Raw genomic sequence first — 19,710 nt, 5'->3', positions numbered from 1 at the left:
CAACACAACTGTAAGTGCTGCAGTCGAGGGTAAAAACGACAAGCGCAGGAGCGCAGGACCCCGCAGGGCTGGTCTTAATGAGCTGAACTGCAAGCAGTGCGTGGGACGAAGGTCAACTCTCACCCGCTCCACGGAGTAAGTGAGAGGCTCTCTGCCCCGCGGATCCGGTTCAGTCCAGCTCAGCACGGCGTAGGTGTCGCTAAGCTCACAAACTCGCACATCGGTGGGGGGGAACGGCACTCGGATTTGACCTGTGGACGGCAAAGAGGAGACACTGAGAACGGTGCAGAACACTGGCAACATACAGCATGCAGAACAGAGCAGGAGAGCGAGGGACTCATGGAGAACGGGTAAAGGCATGGTCACACTACACCAGGGTTATTATTGTAAACTAAAACCATAAAAACATTTATTTATATGAAATAAAATAAACATTAACTTAAATAAAAAAAAAATAAAAATACAATTTAAAATAATAAAAAATAAAACAAAATATATATAAAAAATATATAAATATAATATTTCAAAGTATAAAAAAGGCAACATTTCTCATTTTCGTTTAGTCTAATTTGAGGTACTAAAATAACTAAAACCAAATATACTAAAACTAACAAATAAAAATTAATACAAATGATACATACATTTACTAAAACCAAATAAAAGTGACTTTTTAACTTAAATTAAAATTAAAGTGCAAAGAGAAAACATAAAAATAAAATCTCATTCAAAATATTTACAAAAACTATAATGGCACTTAAATGATAGTAAAATAATATAGCACTAGATTTCAACCCTCGATTATCAGTTGTAGGAAAACTGTAGAAGGCAATGCAAAGATACATATTTTTCAATAAATGTGGGTTAAAATAACATAAAACACTTTGAAAATTTGTCAAAGCAGCAAGTTTTACATTAAAATTCGACCTGAAATATTTCTCTCAACATTTTTAATGAAAGAGAAATGGCAATATTAAATAATAATAATAATAATAATAATAAATAAATAATAATAAAAATAATAAAAATAAAAAATAAATAAATTAGCTTGTGAAATGATCATGTTTTTTAATTGTTATTCTTACAATAGACTCATTCAGTAAATCATAGATAAATATTCCCAAAACAAAATACACACACACACACACACACACACACACACACACACACACACACACACAACATATATATATATATATATATATATATATATCACGATTCTGATTTTATAATTAGTATGTTCCTAATGCATGTAGGATGAAGAAAATATATACCCTCAATATCAATTCTTACTAAAATGACACTACACTAGATACATATTTGACACCAATCATGGATTAAAACAACATAAAACATAAATGACAAATTTGTCATAGCCAAAAGTTTGGCATTACATTTCTTTTCAAGGACATTCAGTATTTGACCTGTAATCGTTTTTCTCAACATGTTTAGTGAAATATAAATTGCAATATTGCAAAGATTACAAACTTGAAATGATAATGTTGCACAAATGCAAAAATGAGTTTAATGGTTTTTTAATGTACAACAGACTTGTTCAGTAAATCAGAGATGACTACTCCCCCAAACAAAATACACATAATAAACAACATGATTCTTATTTTTATAATTAGTGGCTTCTTAATGCATTTCCATGATGGATGAATAAAATATATCATCAATATGAATGCTTAGAAGGTTAAGCATTTAAATGCATTTTTATTTTATGCCAAACTGAACTGAAATCAATTGCGAGTCAGTTAGGATGCTTCCTTAGAAGGCAACTGTCTATCTAGATCACAGACTGCAAGGCAGCTCACTAGGGTGTGTAACAGAGCTAATTTATTTAGTGATGAGGATGTATGCAGTGTGTGTTTACATACTGGTTCGCATTATGAAATCTTGCTGCTCCTCTAAATGTTTCTATGCATGAATACAAAGCACACACACACACACACACACACACACACACACACACACACACACACACACACACACACACACACACACACACACACACACACACACACACACACACACTTCAGTACTCGATAAAACCACTCAACAGGTCCATATGGGCTCTTTACGCTCCTCATAATGGCCCGTGAGTCCCTGGTGTTGCCATGGCAATTAGCAGCACAGCGTACGTCATTTACTGTAAATCTTAAAGCTTCAGAGACATATCATCATCTTTTTAATGCTGAGAGACAATAAAACTGCCTCAGTCTTTATTGCTATTGCCGTACCGGGGAGCACAGACCACCTGCGAATGCTTTATATGAGAGCTGCCCTATGAAACAGAGCAGATTCATCATCATAGCTGTCCGAGCCGTAAACTTTTTAGGGTGGTTAATTCATGAATGAGAAATACGTCTCAGAAGAGACAGCAGGAGCAACAAATCAGTTGTTTAAGGGTGAATCTAACGAATCCTGTCAAGAATATGTGCAGGTAATATTTCCCCTCCAAATCAAAGAACTGACATATCAAATTAATTTTTTGCATTAAGAAAATGATGCATCGTGAAATTATTTTCATGCAGTTGGGCTAATTTTCTCCTTAAATTCTCATGTAATGTATCCTGCAAGGTTATTATCATTAACTAAAAAAAAAAAAAAAAAAAAAAAAAAAAAAAATGCATAACTTATTTTATTTCATTTTATAACATTCCTCATATTCCTTTCGTTCAACTTTTAGTTATAAAATAACTGAAACTGAATGAAGATTAATATTAGGATACTGTTAATACAAAGAGATTAGTAAAAGATTAGTAAAAATTTATAATTAATTTGAATTATGATGATATAATGAGAATTTTACTACTAACATAAAATACAAATAAAAACTATAATAGTGCATCATTGATGGATAAAGAACACTATATCCTTAGATTATAATATTTAATTTTTTATTTATTTATTTGACAATTTGTATTATTATTAATGGTGAATCTTTTTTGATTCTCCCTACTGTAATATATTTATTTTTGTTATTTTAATTAGAATTGATAGCATATCCTCAAATGCTGCCATTTTATATACATTTAATATACATTTTATTCACCAATTAAATAATAAACATGTTTTTTTTTTTTTAAAGTAAGTTTACTTGTATGGTTACAACACATAAACTCTTTATAATACTAAAATACCGTAGGCTTCATTTCTTTATGAAAAATATAGTTTCGTATTTTTATGATTTTAGCATGGAAATCTGACTGAGTAGGGCTGCACAATTAATCGAATATCTAATCGTGATTACAATTACAGATGCTACAATTAAGTAATCGTGCAAAAAAAAAAAAAAAACTCTGTTTTTTACATTAGTCTCGCGTGCTGGGGTGTGGGTGTGTTTCGTTCCTTTCTACACGGTTGTCTTAAGACTTTACAGGTTGTCTTAAGGTTTTTTTTTCCATTGTTTTAATTTTATTTTTAGTATGACATTATAATACCGTGCATATTTTTACTTTTTCATTTGAAAAAGAAACCAAACCAATGTATAATTGCCATCTGAGGCTTAATGCTATTGAAAAGCAAAAGTTTTCAGGAAGAGTGTTTTCAGCTCGTTTATTTTCGTATCAATATATGGCATGCATTCAATGTAAATTTTGATAATCATAATTAATAATCGCAATTACAATTTTACAATTTACAATTTTAAGTTTTTTTGTCATAATCGTGCAGCCCAACTATTGAGCACATTTTGTCCTTTAATTGTCATTTATGCAATGTATTCTGCAAGGTTATTATTGGTTACTAAAACCATAAAAGCTTTTTCATTACTAGACTAAAATACCATTTCTTTTTTCTTTTGATTTAAGCATGAAATGTTTTTGACCATTTTGGTGGCTTTCAACCCTACAGTGGGATTTGATGCAATGAAACATCACATGATAAAGATCTCCTCCATGCACAGTAAATCTGAGCTTGTGTAGAAGCGTGTATTTCTTCTAATCTCTTCAACCGACTGCATCAGTTTGAACTCATGAGCGTTGAGATCTACTCACCCTCCAGCTGGTCCTTAGTGATCACAATCTCTCTCCCGCGCTCCACCTTCACCACTGACAGAGAGAGAGAGACGAGAAGAAAGCAGGAGATCAGAGATACAGATGGATGCTGCCAGTATCACATAAGAGACTTTCTTTATAATTCGTGAAGAGGCTCTTACCCGTAGTCCTGCTGGGCTCCAGGGGGTCAGAAGTCAGGATGGGCTCAGTGGCTTTAGACGGACGGCCCACGCCGGCCTGGTTGACTGCACACACGCGGAACTGGTACATTGTGTTTTCCTTCAATCCCATGATGGGATAATGACACTCCCTCTGGATGACATCATTACAGCGTTCCCACTTCCCAACACCGATGTCACACCTGCGCGAGAGAGAAGAGACTGTGACATAAGAGCATTTTGAACATAATGAAGCATCAGAGTAATGATATTCATTTATTGCAGCTTTATTAGTCGTGGTGGTTGCCCTTGAAATCAAGGAGAACACATTAGCAATCATCTTAGCAATCACCTAGCAACACCATAGCAACCACTCAAGCAACAGCATAACAATGCATTAAAAACTACTTTGAATATTTGAGCCGTTCCCCTAGCAACGCCCTGGCAACCACTCAGAACACTCAAACAACAGCGTAACAATGCATTAAAAATAACTCTGAACTTATGAGCAACCCCATAGCAACACCATCAGAACTTTTCAAACATTAGCAATGCAGCATAGCAATGCATTAAAAACCACTCAGAAATTTGCATCCCCATAGCAACTACTCAGGACACCCTAGCAACACCATGGCAATGCATTAAAAACCACTCAAAACTTTGCACCCCTTAGAAATGTCCTAGCAACCATTCAGAACACTCAAACAGTAGCATAACAATGCAATAAAAACTAATCTGAACTTATGAGCATCCCCATAGCAACACCCTAGCAACACACCGGTCATAACATAGCAATGCGTTAAAAACACTCAGAACTCTGCAACCCCTAGCAACTACTCAGGACACCCTAGCAAACAGCATAGCGATGCATTAAAGACCCCTCAGAACTTTTCAAACATTAGCAATGCCCTAGCAACCACTCAGTACACCCTAGCAACAGTATAGCAATGCATTAAAAACCACTCAGAAATGCAACCCATAGCAACTACTCAGGTCACCATAGCAACAGCATGGCAATGCATTAAAAACCACTCAAAACTTTGCACCCCCTAGAAACGCCCTAGCAACCACTCAGAAGACCCTAGCAACAGCATAGAAATGCTTTAAAGACCTCTCAGAACATTGCAACCCCTAGCAACCATTTGGAACACTCAAGAAATAGTACAGCAATGCATTTAAACTAGCCCTTAGCAACACCATAGTAATCATTTAGAACACCATCTAAAACACCAAAGTTTGTCTATATAAAGTTTGACAAATATTGTCTATTTTGTATTTTGTGTATTTTTATATGATATATTATTAATTTGTGTATTTGTAACAATTTAGTACTTGTTACTTATCTTTTATTTTTTTTTTGTATGATAAATGTAAATGGAATTTAATTTTGTTCTTATAATTTTGTTATTTTATTAAAGTAAGGAAAGGACAAATGTTTTGTTTTTATATTTAGAAATTCAATGAACTGTTCACTCAAACTATTATGCTTATAATTTTGTTTCATAATGGAAAAATGATTGTATAAAAAAAGGCAAAACAGAAGCATTTTCAGTGGTGGTCTCCCAGACTTTTGGACTCCACGAGTATACATAATAAAATGCAATTATCTTCAAAAACTAAACACAAGCCAACAAGACAGAAACTGGCAGAACATTGTAGAGTGAAGCAGCATGTTGCTAGGAGACAGGAAGGTTCGGCACTCATACTCTCTCTCATGATGTCTTTCATTTCAAGTTTTATCCATAGAAACAGCTAGAAGCTGCTCGGATCTCTCTTAAGATGAGAGCTCATGAGAGCGACCGTCGGAAGAACATCGTGGATCATGCTTCACCTCTCTATGAAGTAACCCTGCACAGCAGCGGCTCCGTCTGCGCTGGGAGGAATCCACGAGAGGAACACGTAATCCCGGCTCACATCAGAACACTTCACCTGTAGAGGAGAACCTGGAGCCCCGACCACAACCGCAGGTCCATCTACACACAGATACACAAGAGAGAGAGAGAGAGAGAGAGAGAGAGAGAGATTCTCCAGATGTTTCTCCTGAAAAAAGGCCCTTGTAATCTCAAATGCGTCTCCTCTGTTGTTTCAGAAGAGATCTCAACAATGTCTCAAATAGTGCTCAGATTTGACAACATAAAAAGAGTAAGATTTCAGTATGAACACATCAAACTCCTACAAGATCAAATGATCTGAGCTGCCATCAATGTTTATTTTAGCTCTATGAATGTCAACAATCTTCGTTCAGTGTTACTTTAGTATTATTCATAAATTATTATTATTATCATTATTACATTTTAGTATTTAGTAATATTTTAAATTAGTTTAGTTTTTTTTTCCTTTTAGCTAGTTTTCATTTTAATTAGAGTTTTTTGTTGTATGCTTTTGTTATTTTTATTACTTTTTTATATTTCCATTCAGATTTAATTTATTTTTATTGCAGTTTTAAACTTATTTCAGTTAATTTATTTTCTTTGAATTTTTTTTGTTTAAAATGTAAATTTTTTTTGTTGTATGCTTTTGTTTTTTTTATTTGTTTTTTAAATATTTCCATTCAGCTTTAAATAATTTTTTATTATTAGTTTTAGACTTATTTATTTCAGTTAGTTTAATTTATTTTCTTTGAATTTTTTTTTGTTTAAAATTTTAATCTGTTAACAACAGCAAAACTATCATTAATGTCTATTTTTATTTATTAAAAATAAAAAAATAACTGGGAACTTCAAAAATTTACAATTATTCAGTTAAATTTATTTTCTTTGAATTTATTTTGTTTAAAATTTTAATCTAATAGTTATATTTTATTTCAGCTTTATGATTTTTTTTGTGATAGTTTTAGCTTTAGTTAACAGCAAAACTGTCGTTATTGTCTATTTTTATTTATTAATAATACAAAAATAACAGGGAACTTCAAAAATGTACATTTAAGTTTTTTTTTTTTATTTCAAGTGTTTCATCTAATAATTATATTTTTATTTGATTTCAGCTTTATTCCAGTACCAAAATGATTTTTAATAGTTTTAGTTTTAGTTAACAATAACAAAGCTTTCATTCATGTCTATTTTTATTTCTAATAAACAAATTAATAAATTAATCAACTAATTAATGAGAACTCCATTTATTTTAATTTAATTTAAGTGTTTCATTTATTATTTATATTTTTTATTTTAAGATTTATTTCAATAATGAAAATTATTCGTAATAGTTTTAGTTTGTTAACAATAACAAAAATGGTTATTCATGTCTATTTTTATTTCTTAACAATAATAAAGAAATAACTTTTTTTTATTTCAAGTGTTTATGCAATTTTTATATTTTATTTTAGTTCAGCTTTATTTAAATACCAAAAATAATTTTTTGTAGTTTTACTTTTAGTTAACAATAATCATTCATGTCTATTTTTACCTTTTACCATTTAACCATTTATATCTATTTTATAGAAAATAAATTACTGGGAACCCCATTAAGTTTCCCTGACCTATTAATGAGCAGCTTCTGAAAAATGAAAATTCTCTCCACAGCAGAGTTAAGCTTACTTCAGTAAGTTTAGAAAATAAATAGGACGGCTGCAGGGCTTCTCACGCTCTTATTTGTTTAATCGCCACCAACAAGGATGAAACAGACTCATAAGAGCAACCTCCGGCTCCTTCCTGTTACCTGGCAGATTTGTAATGCAAATTTTTCCTCTGAGATTAAGCGAGGATGTCACGCGCAGCAGAGTGAAGCTCACTTTCTAATTACTACACTGCAGGCTTACAGAGCGGCCCACTTCCTTTAATGAGACAGGAAATTCAGTTCCTGTCCTCGCTTTGCTTTTAAGGACTTACGCTGGCAGGGAAACTCTGCACTGGAAAGAACATCAGAGATTCATGAGAATTATGTCTCTGAGGAGTTCAAGTTTTACATTTCTTAATTAGGAGAGACAGGCGGCAATTGTAACACACTAAACTTCTTCAATTGCCAATAATCTGGAGTGATGACACCCAACAAATGATCAGTTCAGCTCTTTCTCGCTCTGCCTGAGAGCAAAAAACCAGATTGTGTGATGTAAAAGTGTTTTTTTTCCTAGATGTCCAGTAATTTTCTGAAGCCTTTCAATTTAAACTCATCTATTTTATATGGAAGCCCATTTCCACCACTGAATAAAAAAGGTAATTGAGACTTTTATCACCCAATTCTGAATGTTTTCTCACAGTTGCAAGTTCATATTGCAATTTTGACTCTTCCCCCCAAATCGGATTTTTTTTTTCTTTCAATTGCAAATTTATATCAATCAGTTCTGACTTTATAACAAAGCAAAAGCGAGTTTATATCTCAAAAACATGAAAAAAAAGTCAGAATTGTGAGATTTGTGAGTTGCAATTGCAAGTTGAAAGTTTTGCAAGAAATTGTTAGTTGTAAGATTTCAAATTTGAGAAAAAAGTAAATTGCAAGATATAAACTTGCAATTGCAAGAAAAAAGTAAATTGCAAGATATAAACTTGCAATTGCGAGAAAAAAGTCAGTTGCAAAGTATAAACTCGCAATTGAAAAAAAAAACTGAATTACAAGAAAAAAGTCAGAATTGTGAGATACAAACTGGCAATTGTGAGAAAAAAAAGATTTGCGAGACAGACTTGCATTTGCAAGAAAAAGTAAGAATTGCAAGATATAAAAATTTCATTTGCGAGAAAAAGTCAGAATTGTAAGATATAAACAGGCAATTGCAAGTAAAAAGTCAGAATTGTGAAAATAATATCAGAATTGTAAAGTAAAAAAACTCACAATTGCAAAAAAAAAAAAAAAAATCTGAATTGCGACATATAAACCGGCAATTGTGATAAAAAGGCAGATTTGTGAGACAAACTTGCATTTGCGAGAAAAAACCCAGAATTGGGAGGTAGAAGTCAGAATCGCGAGACATAAACTTGCAATTGTGAGAATTAAGTCAGAATTGCAAAAATAAAACCAGAATGGCAAAGTATAAACTCGCAATAAAAAAAAAAAAAATCAGAATGGCAAGAAAAAAGGTCAGAATTGGGAGACAATAGTACCAATTACCTTTTTTATTTATTTAATTTTTTTTTTCAGTTGGGAAACAGACTTCCATAATTTTATCTCTAGTTATGAACTTTCTATGACAAATTTTAAAATACTAGGAGTATCTGAGGATCTGACCTTTGACATAGACGTAGGCGCTGTGCTCGACGGTCCCGTCCCAGGTGCGCAGGCGGACGCTGTACAGGCCTTCATGTTCCTTGTGCACTCGCTTCAGGGTGAGACTGGCAGATCGCAGACCCGTCTGCAGCTCCACACGACTGGACTGACGCAACACCAGCCCTGAGCACACAGATTTATGTCACACGCATGTTCCGCCTGGTTACTATACTGTTGCTAGAGTGTTCTCAGTGGTTGCAAGGTTGTGGCTCTGTGGTTAACTTGGCATTGTTGTTCTGTGAGTCTTGTAAGATAACATTCTTGTGATGTTACTTTGGATAAAAGCATCTACTAGTGTTCAAAATATCTTTCGATTAGATATAAAGTTCCATGTCGAGCGTCTCACCGTCTCTGTACCAGGTCACATCCTGTTGGAACGGCAGTAAAGCTGTGGTGAAACTGCACTGCAGAACCAAGTTATCACCTTCTTTCACAAATGTTGGAGGAAAGGTGGAGGCCAGCTGAGCGTCCGGCTCTGGAACTGAGACTAGGACGAGAAAGAACAGGAAAAGTTAGCAAAATTATATTCTTCTGACTTCATACTCACAATTCATTAAAGCAATAAGACTCAAGAAGCCGTGGGTTACAGTGAATTAAAAACCGCTAAGAGGCGTTGTTTTTGGCCTGTTTAAAGAAGACTCTATCTTCACTCCTGTAGGCATCCTCTTTGGCCTGATGAAGCTATATGAGTTTTGCAGTGAACCAAAACTTTTTGTCGTCGTTATAAGTTAAATGAGTCCTGGTAGTGATGCAAATATCCTCATAGAAACTGATTTATGATGTTACAGAATCCGTGAGCTCGTCAAGATCGGTGGCCGAAGCTTCAGAAACACTCAAGTCAGTGCAGTCGAAGCAGGCTTGTAAATCCCGCTCTGCTTCATTAGTTGGACTGAATAAAAAAGGTAATTGAGCCTTTTATCACCCAATTCTGAATGTTTTCTCACAGTTGCAAGTTCATATTGCAATTTTGACTCTTCCCCCCAAATTGGATTTTTTTTTTCTTTCAATTGCAAATTTGTATCTCACATTGATTTTTTTTTTCTTTCAATTGCAAATTCTGCTGACTTTATAACAAGCAGAAGTGAGTTTATATGTATGCAATTGCGAGAAAAAAAGTCAGAATTGCAAAGTATAAACTCGCAATTGAAAAAAAAAATCTGAATTACAAGAAATTGAAAGTCAGAATTGCGAAATACAAACTGGCAATTGTGAGAAAAAGTTCAAAGTTGCATGATATAAACTTGCAATTGTGAGAAAAAATGTCAGAGTAGTTCATCTTTTTACAGGTTTAGCTGATTTCAGTTTCTGCATGTTGATGTTACCACAGTTATATAGTATGTATATTGTGTTTCCCCTTGAATTTCCAGTAAAAATCACCATTCCATTTCTCTGATATAAGACTACTCATCCACACCTCCCACTTCTACCTTTAACTCAGCATGAAAAAATGAAGCCTCTACAGGAATCAAGTTTTTAATGTTTCAATTCAGTCACTTTTAATTACATTTGTTAAGCGACAGGCGGTAAGTAGCTTTTGTTCGTGTTCTTCTTGCATTCGTCAGGCTGTGAAAATGAATGTAAGAAGGGACTCAATTAAGCCATATGCTGTACGAGTGGAGAAAATCACTGGAGTGTAATGGAAAAACTGTTTCATTTTCCTTCAGATTTCCATTCCCAGCAAATAGCACTGAAATCCATCCCAAGGACGAGGACAAATGTTAGTGTGATGAGACAAATGCCACGGCCCTGCGCGGGGCCGTCACAGAGGGCCGATGCTGACGATGTTTGAGAAGACGTGATATTTATTGAGCTATCGTTCTCGGTGATGGAACAGGTAATTGAGGCGAGATGAAATTGGAAGTGATGGAAGTGATTCGACAACACAATTCCACGTGCTTGCAAATGCAAATGAATGTTATGTTCTCTCATATCAGCAGAAGGGCTGTATCGGGAATTCAGATTTGTTTGAAAATGCTGTAGCTATATTGGATGGAGTAATGAAGTCGTTTTTGCTCTTATTATGTGCTGTCCTGCAATAATACATTACAAATGGTTAAAACCATTAAAAATGTATGGGGAAAAGAAATACAGTAAAAACAGTAATATTGTGAAATATTATGACAATTGTTAGTTGTGCTGTCCTGCTGTGAATGAAAACCGTGACAGATTTTATTTATCAGGATAAAGGAAGTTCAAAAGAACAGCATTTATTTGAAATCTTTTGTACCTATATATACACATAACTTAAGGCTAAATTTCTAAAATCTATTATTTTTCATATAGTGGAAGTGGTTGCTATGCGTGTTCCAGGGTGGTTGCTATATGGTTACTAGACTGTTCAGTGGTTGCTATGCAGTTGCTAGAGTGTTCCAGGAAGTTGCTATGGAATTGCTAATACGTTCTGTCTGGTTGCTAAGCAGTTGATGCTATGGAATTGCTAATACGTTCTGTCTGGTTGCTGTTCCAGGTGGTTGCTATGCAGTTACTAGAGTGTTCCAGGTGGTTGCTATGCAGTTACTAGAGTGTTCCAGTGGTTTTGCTATGCACAGTTACTAGTTGTGTTATGTAATGCAGTTACTAGTGTTCCAGGTGGTTGCTATGCAGTTACTAGTCTTAGGTGTTTTTTATGTGGTTTTTATTGTTTTAGGTGTTTTTTATGTAGTTAGTTAATTGTTTTATATGTTTGCTGTTACTGGTGTTCCAGGTGGTTACCAGGTGGTTGCTATGCAGTTACTAGTGTTCCATCTGGTTGTTGCTATGCGGTTACTAGTGTTCCAGGGTGGTTGCTATGCGGTCTAATACGTTCTGTCTGGTTGCTAAGCAGTTGAGTATTGTGACTAGAGTGTTCCATCTGGTTGCTATGCAGTTTCTAGAGTGTTCCAGGTGGTTGCTATGCAGTTACTAGTGTTCCAGGTGGTTGCTATGCAGTTACTAGTGTTCCAGGTGGTTGCTATGCAGTTACTAGTGTTCCAGGTGGTTGCTATGCATCGTTACTGGCAGTTGCTATGCAGTAAGTAAGTACTAGAGTGTTTCCAGGTGGTTGCTATGCGAGGTTTACTAGAGTGTGTTGCGGGTACTAGGTTGCTATGCCTATGTCCAGTTACTAGAGTTCCAGGAGGTGGTTGCTATGCAGTTACTAGTGTTCCAGGTGGTTGCTATGCAGTTACTAGTGTTCCAGGTGGTTGCTATGCAGTTACTAGAGTGTTCCATCTGGTTGCTATGCAGTTACTAGAGTGTCCCAGGTGGTTGCTATGCAGTTACTAGAGTGTTCCAGGTGGTTGCTATGCAGTTACTAGAGTGTTCCATCTGGTTGCTATGCAGTTACTAGTGTTCCAGGTGGTTGCTATGCTTATGCGGTTACTAGAAGTGTTCCAGGTGGTTGCTATGCGGTTACTAGAGTGTTCCATCTGGTTGCTAGCGGGTTACTAGTGTTCCAGGTGGTTGCTATGCAGTTACTAGTCTTCCATCTGGTTGCTATGCAGTTACTAGAGTGTTCCATCTGGTTGCTATGCAGTTACTAGAGTGTTCCAGTTGGTTGCTATGCAGTTACTAGAGTGTTCCATCTGGTTGCTATGCAGTTACTAGTGTTCCAGGTGGTTGCTATGCAGTTACTAGAGTGTTCCATCTGGTTGCTATGCAGTTACTAGTGTTCCATCTGGTTGCTATGCAGGTGTTACTAGTGGTTCCATGCAGGTATGCTATATGATGTATTGCGGTTTACTAGTTATAGTGTTCCAGGTTGGTTGCTAATAGTGTTCCAGGTGGTTACTAAGAGTTACTAGAGTGTTCCAGGTGGTGCTATGCAGTTTACTAGAGTGTTCCCAGGTGGTGCATGCCAGGTGGTTGCGGTTACTAGAGTGTTCCATGGTGGTTTGTTGCTATGCAGGTTACTAGTAGTTTTCCAGGTATGGCTGGTTTTGCTATGTGCAGTGTTACTAGTGTTCCAGGTTTATGGATTGCTATGCAGCAGTTACTAGAGTGTTCCATCTGGTGCTATGCGTGTAGCTAGTGTTCTAGTGGTGCTAGTGCAGTTACTAAGTCTTCCAGGTGGTTGCTATGCAGGTTACTAGTGTTCCAGGTGGGTTGCTATGCAGTTACTAGTGTTATCCAGTGTGTCCAGGGTTGCTATGCAGTTACTAGGAGTGTTCCATCTGGTTGCTCTGCAGTGTACTCGTCCATGTGTTTTTGTTGCTAGTCGTTATAGTCTTCCAGGTGGTTGCTATGCAGTTACTAGTCTTCCATCTGGTTGCTATGCAGTTACTAGTGTTCCAGGTGGTTGCTATGCAGTTACTAGGTTCGCCAGTGGTTGCTATGCAGTTACTAGGTTGTCCACGTGGGCAACTAGTTTTAAGTTTTCCAGGTGGTTGCTATGCAGTATACTCCGATCTAGTGTTCAGGTACTAGGTTGCTATGCAGGTACAGGTGGTTGCTGCTAGTGTTCCAGGTGGTTGCTATGCAGTTACTTAGTGTTCCAGGTGGTTGCTATTGCAGTAAAGTAGAGCTCCAGCGGGTTGCTATTGTGGTTGTTCCAGTTGTTGCTATGCAGGTGGTGAAACTTAGTGCATGTAGTTGCTATAAAATTGTTCCAGGGGTTTGCATATGTGGTTGCTAGAAATTCTTGGTTATTTTGAAAACAATTAAAATACAGTTTATTTTGCATTAAGAAGAGCAAAGGCACTCACTGGGCGTCCACGAGCGCTTCAGTTTCGCCTCGGCCCCTTCATGTGCTGCAAATGGAAGAATAAAGTATTTTGAAGGAAGAATAATCAGTTCAAGTTATAATAATAGTGTTATAATCATGTTGAGAATCCATGATGAGAGTTGGCTATCAGTTTTCTATTGGAGACTTGGGCTGTACGTGGGATCTCCCAGAGAACTTCTTGTTTTATCCTTGTTTTTCAGCAGAACATCTGAGACTTGTATTCTCCAGCATCTTCAGCAGAACATCTGAGAAGAAACGAGAAAAAGAAAACTAAATTTGACAACAGACATCTTTTATTGTTGAGGAGGTGCAAAATAAAAGTATCTGCAATCTGTTCTGAGACAGATCTGTTCTAAAATTAAAACATAATAAAAAAAATATTATCGTTACTTGAGATAAAATAAGCTGTGAGGAATCTTTTGTGAAAATATTTATTTATTACATTAATATAAAGATATGTATCTTTCAGGCAATATGACTGTGATTTTTGTTGTACATTTATTTATTTACACTGTAATATATTATATTTATATCTTAAAAATGCATATTTTTTTGTGTTTTCAACATAACAAAAGTTAAACCAAAATAAATAAATAAATTAAATAAGAGATAAAAAATTAAAATAAAAAAAAAAATTAAATAAAAGATAAGATAAAATTAATATTTTAAAATTAATTATATATAATATAATATAAAAAAAATTAATATAATTATAAAATAAATATTACAAAAAAACAAAAATTTATATTTTATTTCAGCTAGTTGCCAAGGCAACATTTCTAATTTTTGTTTAGTTTAACTTAAAGTAAACTAAAGCTGAATTAAAAATGAATGAAATCTATATAGACACATTAAAAAAGAAAAAAGAAAAAAAAGGAAAATAAAATAAATAATAAAAACTAGAATAGTATATTAATGATGCTATAAGTAAACAGAATAAAGGAAGACTCCTGTATGTTTTTAGCTTCACCTCCTGATCTCTAAAACGTCGAGGCCGCACTTCTGCGTCAGCTTGTAGTTCCACGGAAGGGAACCTCGGAGAGGAACATCATCCTTGTACCTGTTGACAAGATTCACACTCTGCTGTCACACACGTCTGTCTTTGGAGATCGAGGCTCTTTAGTTTTGGAGATACAGGTTCGCTGAGACTCTCACCATGTGATGCTGGGAACCGGGCAGCCCTGAATCAAGCAGGAGAGTTTGACGTCCATCCCGGCCCACACCGCGTGCGGCCGCAGCGGGACGGGGAAATCAGGAGCCTTCATGCTCAGATCCTCAATGAACTTCATGTGCAGTGAAGCTTTTCTCTCGGCCTGGGATAACAAGCAGTTCTGTCATCATTTACTCACTCGGATGTCATTTCAAAGCTTACATTAAAAAAAAAAAAAAAAAAAAAAAAAAAAAAAATGTTGTCTTTATAGTTTTCATTAATTTTTATTTAGTTATTTTAGTACATCAAGTTGAACTAAATGAAACTGAGAAATATTACAATATTACAAAATAATTTGTAATTGTTTTAGTTTTATTGTAATAAAAAAAGACAATATTGTGAGTTGTAAATAAGTGTTTTTTTTTTTATACGAAATACTATTTCAGTCTACCTCAAAATTTCATGTTAAATTAAGTGTTACTTGCAGTTTCTTTATAAATATACTACCAATTTCTGAATTTTAGTCTGATTTCAATCTGTTTTTCAAACAAGTCTCGCACAAATTTTATCATAAAAAGCTTTAAAATATAACATACAAGTTATACGGATTAATTTCGATTGATTTTATGGTGTTTTCTGTTCTGTGCCTATTTATTACTTTAGCATCCTTAAGATACTATTATAGTTTTCATTCATATTTTGAATTTGTTTATATTTTTATATTGTCTACTTTCATTTTAATTAGTTAGAATTGTAATAATTTTGATTTTTTTTTTTGTTATTTTTATTTTGTTTATATTATTTCTTTTTTTTTTTCAGTTTTTGTTTTTTGTTTTTTTTTTTGATCATGTAGTTTAATTTAATTTATTTATTATTAGTGATGTTTTTTTTTTAATAAAATTTATTTTTTTTCCTTTCAAATAATGTTTAGAAAATATATATTTTTTTAATGGTTTGAGTTTACTATAATATCCCTGTTACATACAAGTGTTTTTCACAAAAATCTGTCATAAAAGCTTTATAATATAATTTTATAACAGAATTAATTAATATTTAAAAACTAATTTATAATGCTTTTGTGGTGTTTTTTGTTCTGTCCCCGTTTACTTTTTGTTTTTTTTTTTGTTATGTTGAAGTTTAATGTCTTGAATTTATTTAGTTGAACTGGGTGAGGAAAGACAGCATGAGGTGTGTTAATTGAAGAGAATTCTCATATCAGGATAAATTATTCCATTAAATCTAAAAGTGAAAGAGCTCAGGTGTCTTGAGAGCTGCAGAGCTGTGATTGTTGTAGTTTTAACGCTGCTCTCAGTCACTCACTCACCTCCCAGCGCAGAGCCAATCGATCCACTCGCTCACGGACGACACGCTGGTTTCTGATCACACCGATCTCCAGTTTCTCAGCCTCGTTCCCGAACAGCGTCCACTGGTCCCTCTGGTGCAGCTCATCACTGGACAGCGTCTCTCTCAGGGCCTCCCTGGGGTCAAAGGAAAGAAACAGTCTTGGTTGCAAGATGCAATGTTATTACTTTTTTTTTTTTTGTAAGTAATTTTTTTTAATTTATTTAGTATGTTTTAGGGTTTAACTGTTGTTTTTATTTTTAAATAATTTATTTTAATTTAAAATTGTATGATTGAATTAATTTGTAGTAAGTGTATTTATTTATTTTGCATTCCAGTCATTTTGGCGTTTTAGTCCAAACTGGACTTAAACTTACTGACTTTGATCACACAGGGAATAACAACTTCCTGAAATTTTTTTAGATAACTTTTTTGGGGATTTTTTCCCATCTTAGGCAGAAATGACCAGCCTGCAAAAAATAGCTTATAAATTGCTTTGTTATGCTATATTATATTATATTGTATTATATTATAATACTAGATAATATAGCATAACAAAGCAATTTATAAGCTATTTTTTGCAAGCTGGTCATAAATACTTAAAAGACAAAAAACGCATAAAAAATTAACCAATTAAAATGAAAGTGGACAATATAAAAATATAAACAAATTCAAAATATGAATAAAAGCTATAAAAGTATCTCAAGGATGCTAAAGTAATAAATGGGGAAGGAACAAAAAACACCATCAAATCTATATATACAGGTCCTTCTCAAAAAATTAGCATATTGTGAAAAAGTTCATTATTTTCCATAATGTAATGATAAAAATTAAACTTTCACATATTTTAGATTCATTGCACACCAACTGAAATATTTCAGGTCCTTTTATTGTTTTAATACTGATGATTTTGGCATACAGCTCATGAAAACCCAAAATTCCTATCTCAAAAAATTAGCATATCATGAAAAGGTTCTCTAAACGAGCTATTAACCTAATCATCTGATTCAACTAATTAACTCTAAACACCTGCAAAAGATTCCTGAGGCTTTTAAAAAACTCCCAGCCTGGTTCATTACTCAAAACCGCAATCATGGGTAAGAGGTTACTGCCCAGAAGGCCATCATTGACACCCTCAAGCGGAGAGGGTAAGGGACACAGAAAGAAATTTCTGAACGAATAGGCGGGTGTTCCCAGAGTGCTGTATCAAGGCACCTCAGTGGGAAGTCTGTGGGAAGGAAAAAGTGTGGCAAAAAACGCTGCACAACGAGAAGAGGTGACCGGACCCTGAGGAAGATGTGGAGAAGGACCGATTCCAGACCTTGGGGGACCTGGGGAAGCAGTGGACTGAGTCTGGAGTAGAAACATCCAGAGCCACCGTGCACAGGCGTGTGCTTTTGAACCAGAAAACAGCGGCAGAAGCGCCTGACCTGGGCTACAGAGAAGCAGCACTGGACTGTTGCTCAGTGGTCCAAAGTACTTTTTTCGGATGAAAGCAAATTTTGCATGTCATTCGGAAATCAAGGTGCCAGAGTCTGGAGGAAGACTGGGGAGAAGGGAAATGCCAAAATGCCTGAAGTTCCAGTGTCAAGTACCCACAGTCAGTGATGGTCTGGGGTGCCATGTCAGCTGCTGGTGTTGGTCCACTGTGTTTTATCAAGGGCAGGGTCAATGCAGCTAGCTATCAGGAGATTACTTCATGCTTCCATCTGCTGAAAGGCTTTATGGAGATGGAGTTCGTTTTTCAGCACGACCTGGCACCTGCTCACAGTGCCAAAACCACTGGTAAATGGGTTTACTGACCATGGTATTACTGTGCTCAATTGGCCTGCCAACTCTGCCTGACCTGAACCCCATAGAGAATCTGTGGGATATTGTGAAGGAGAAAGTTGAGAGACGCAAGACCCAACACTCTGGATGAGCTTAAGGCCGCTATCGAAGCATCCTGGGCCTCCATAACACCTCAGCAGTGCCACAGGGCTGATTTGCCTCCATGCCACGCCGCATTGAAGCAGTCATTTATGCAAAAGGATTCCCGACCAAGTATTGAGTGCATAACTGAACATAATTATTTGAAGGTTGAATTGTTTTTGTATTAAAAAACACTTTTCTTTTATTGGTCGGATGAAATATGCTAATTTTTTGAGATAGGAATTTTGGGTTTTCATGAGCTGTATGCCAAAATCATCAGTATTAAAACAATTTAAAAGAACCTGAAATATTTCAGTTGGTGTGCAATGAATCTAAAATATATGAAAGTTTAATTTTTATCATTACATTATGGAAAATAATGAACTTTTTCACAATATGCAAATTTTTTGAGAAGGACCTGTATATTAGTCCATATAATCTGTATGTTATTTTTTTATAGCTATCTATGATTAAGATTTGTGTGAAAAACAGACTGAAATCAGTGAAACTCAGAAAATGGTAGTATATTTCACAAATAATTACAAAGAAACTGCAGCTTACTCTAAATTTATTGTTTTATTTTGAAGTTTTGATTTTGGAGTTTTTTGAGTTTTTTGTAATTTTTGACCAGAAACACCACAAGTTTGACTTCGTGTCATTTTGTACAAAATAAAAGCATATTTAATCATTTATTTTTATAACAAAATAAAGATGTGTATTTTTTAGACAATACAATTATTTGATCTCGTTTTCTATTATTTTTGTTGTAAATTTATTCATAGATTTATATTTTTCTCTTGTTTTATCTTTTGTTGTGATTTCAACAAAACAGGAAATTTGTCTTGAAGTGCTTTTATTTTGTACAAAATGGCAAATTGGCAGTTTTTCTGGTTAAAAATGACCGGCCTAAAATCAAAAAGAAACACAAAACCTGTGCTAACAGAAACAAAACAAGCTGACAAAAAGATTGAACCCAATATTTGGTAATAATATAGCATAATAGAGATTTATAAGCAATTTTTTTGTAGGCTGGTCATTTTTGACAGGGAACATCGTAGGGTTTTCAACACGGCACAAAAGTTAAAACTTTTCACAAAAGGTTTCAAAGGATGATTTGAATGTGAACCTTCCCTGAAGTCAGAATTCATTTAGAGATGAACACTGACATTTAACCGGCTGTCACGTCAGCAGAAACGCTGGCTGAGGCTCTCGCTGTGAATCCCGATGGCAGGCGAATGCAGCGGGAGACAAACAGAA

The 19,710-nt window shown here is 34.8% G+C and overlaps 1 protein-coding gene across 1 annotated transcript in view; it reads right to left on the bottom strand.

The window, feature by feature from the left end:
- The window catches only part of myom3 (myomesin 3), a 56,783-nt gene that overhangs the window by 27,370 nt on the left and 9,703 nt on the right, over positions 1–19,710 (bottom strand). Inside the window, 11 exon segments of the mRNA XM_042773324.1 lie at positions 124–251; positions 3,999–4,052; positions 4,160–4,359; positions 5,988–6,129; positions 9,311–9,472; positions 9,696–9,836; positions 14,032–14,099; positions 14,258–14,296; positions 15,022–15,111; positions 15,207–15,364; positions 16,526–16,679. Coding sequence (XP_042629258.1) covers positions 124–251; positions 3,999–4,052; positions 4,160–4,359; positions 5,988–6,129; positions 9,311–9,472; positions 9,696–9,836; positions 14,032–14,099; positions 14,258–14,296; positions 15,022–15,111; positions 15,207–15,364; positions 16,526–16,679 — 1,336 coding nt within the window.

The sequence above is a fragment of the Cyprinus carpio genome, chromosome A16, assembly GCF_018340385.1.
Source record: "Cyprinus carpio isolate SPL01 chromosome A16, ASM1834038v1, whole genome shotgun sequence".
Taxonomy (NCBI): Eukaryota; Metazoa; Chordata; class Actinopteri; order Cypriniformes; family Cyprinidae; genus Cyprinus; species Cyprinus carpio.
This window is presented reverse-complemented; position numbering and strand designations above follow the sequence as displayed.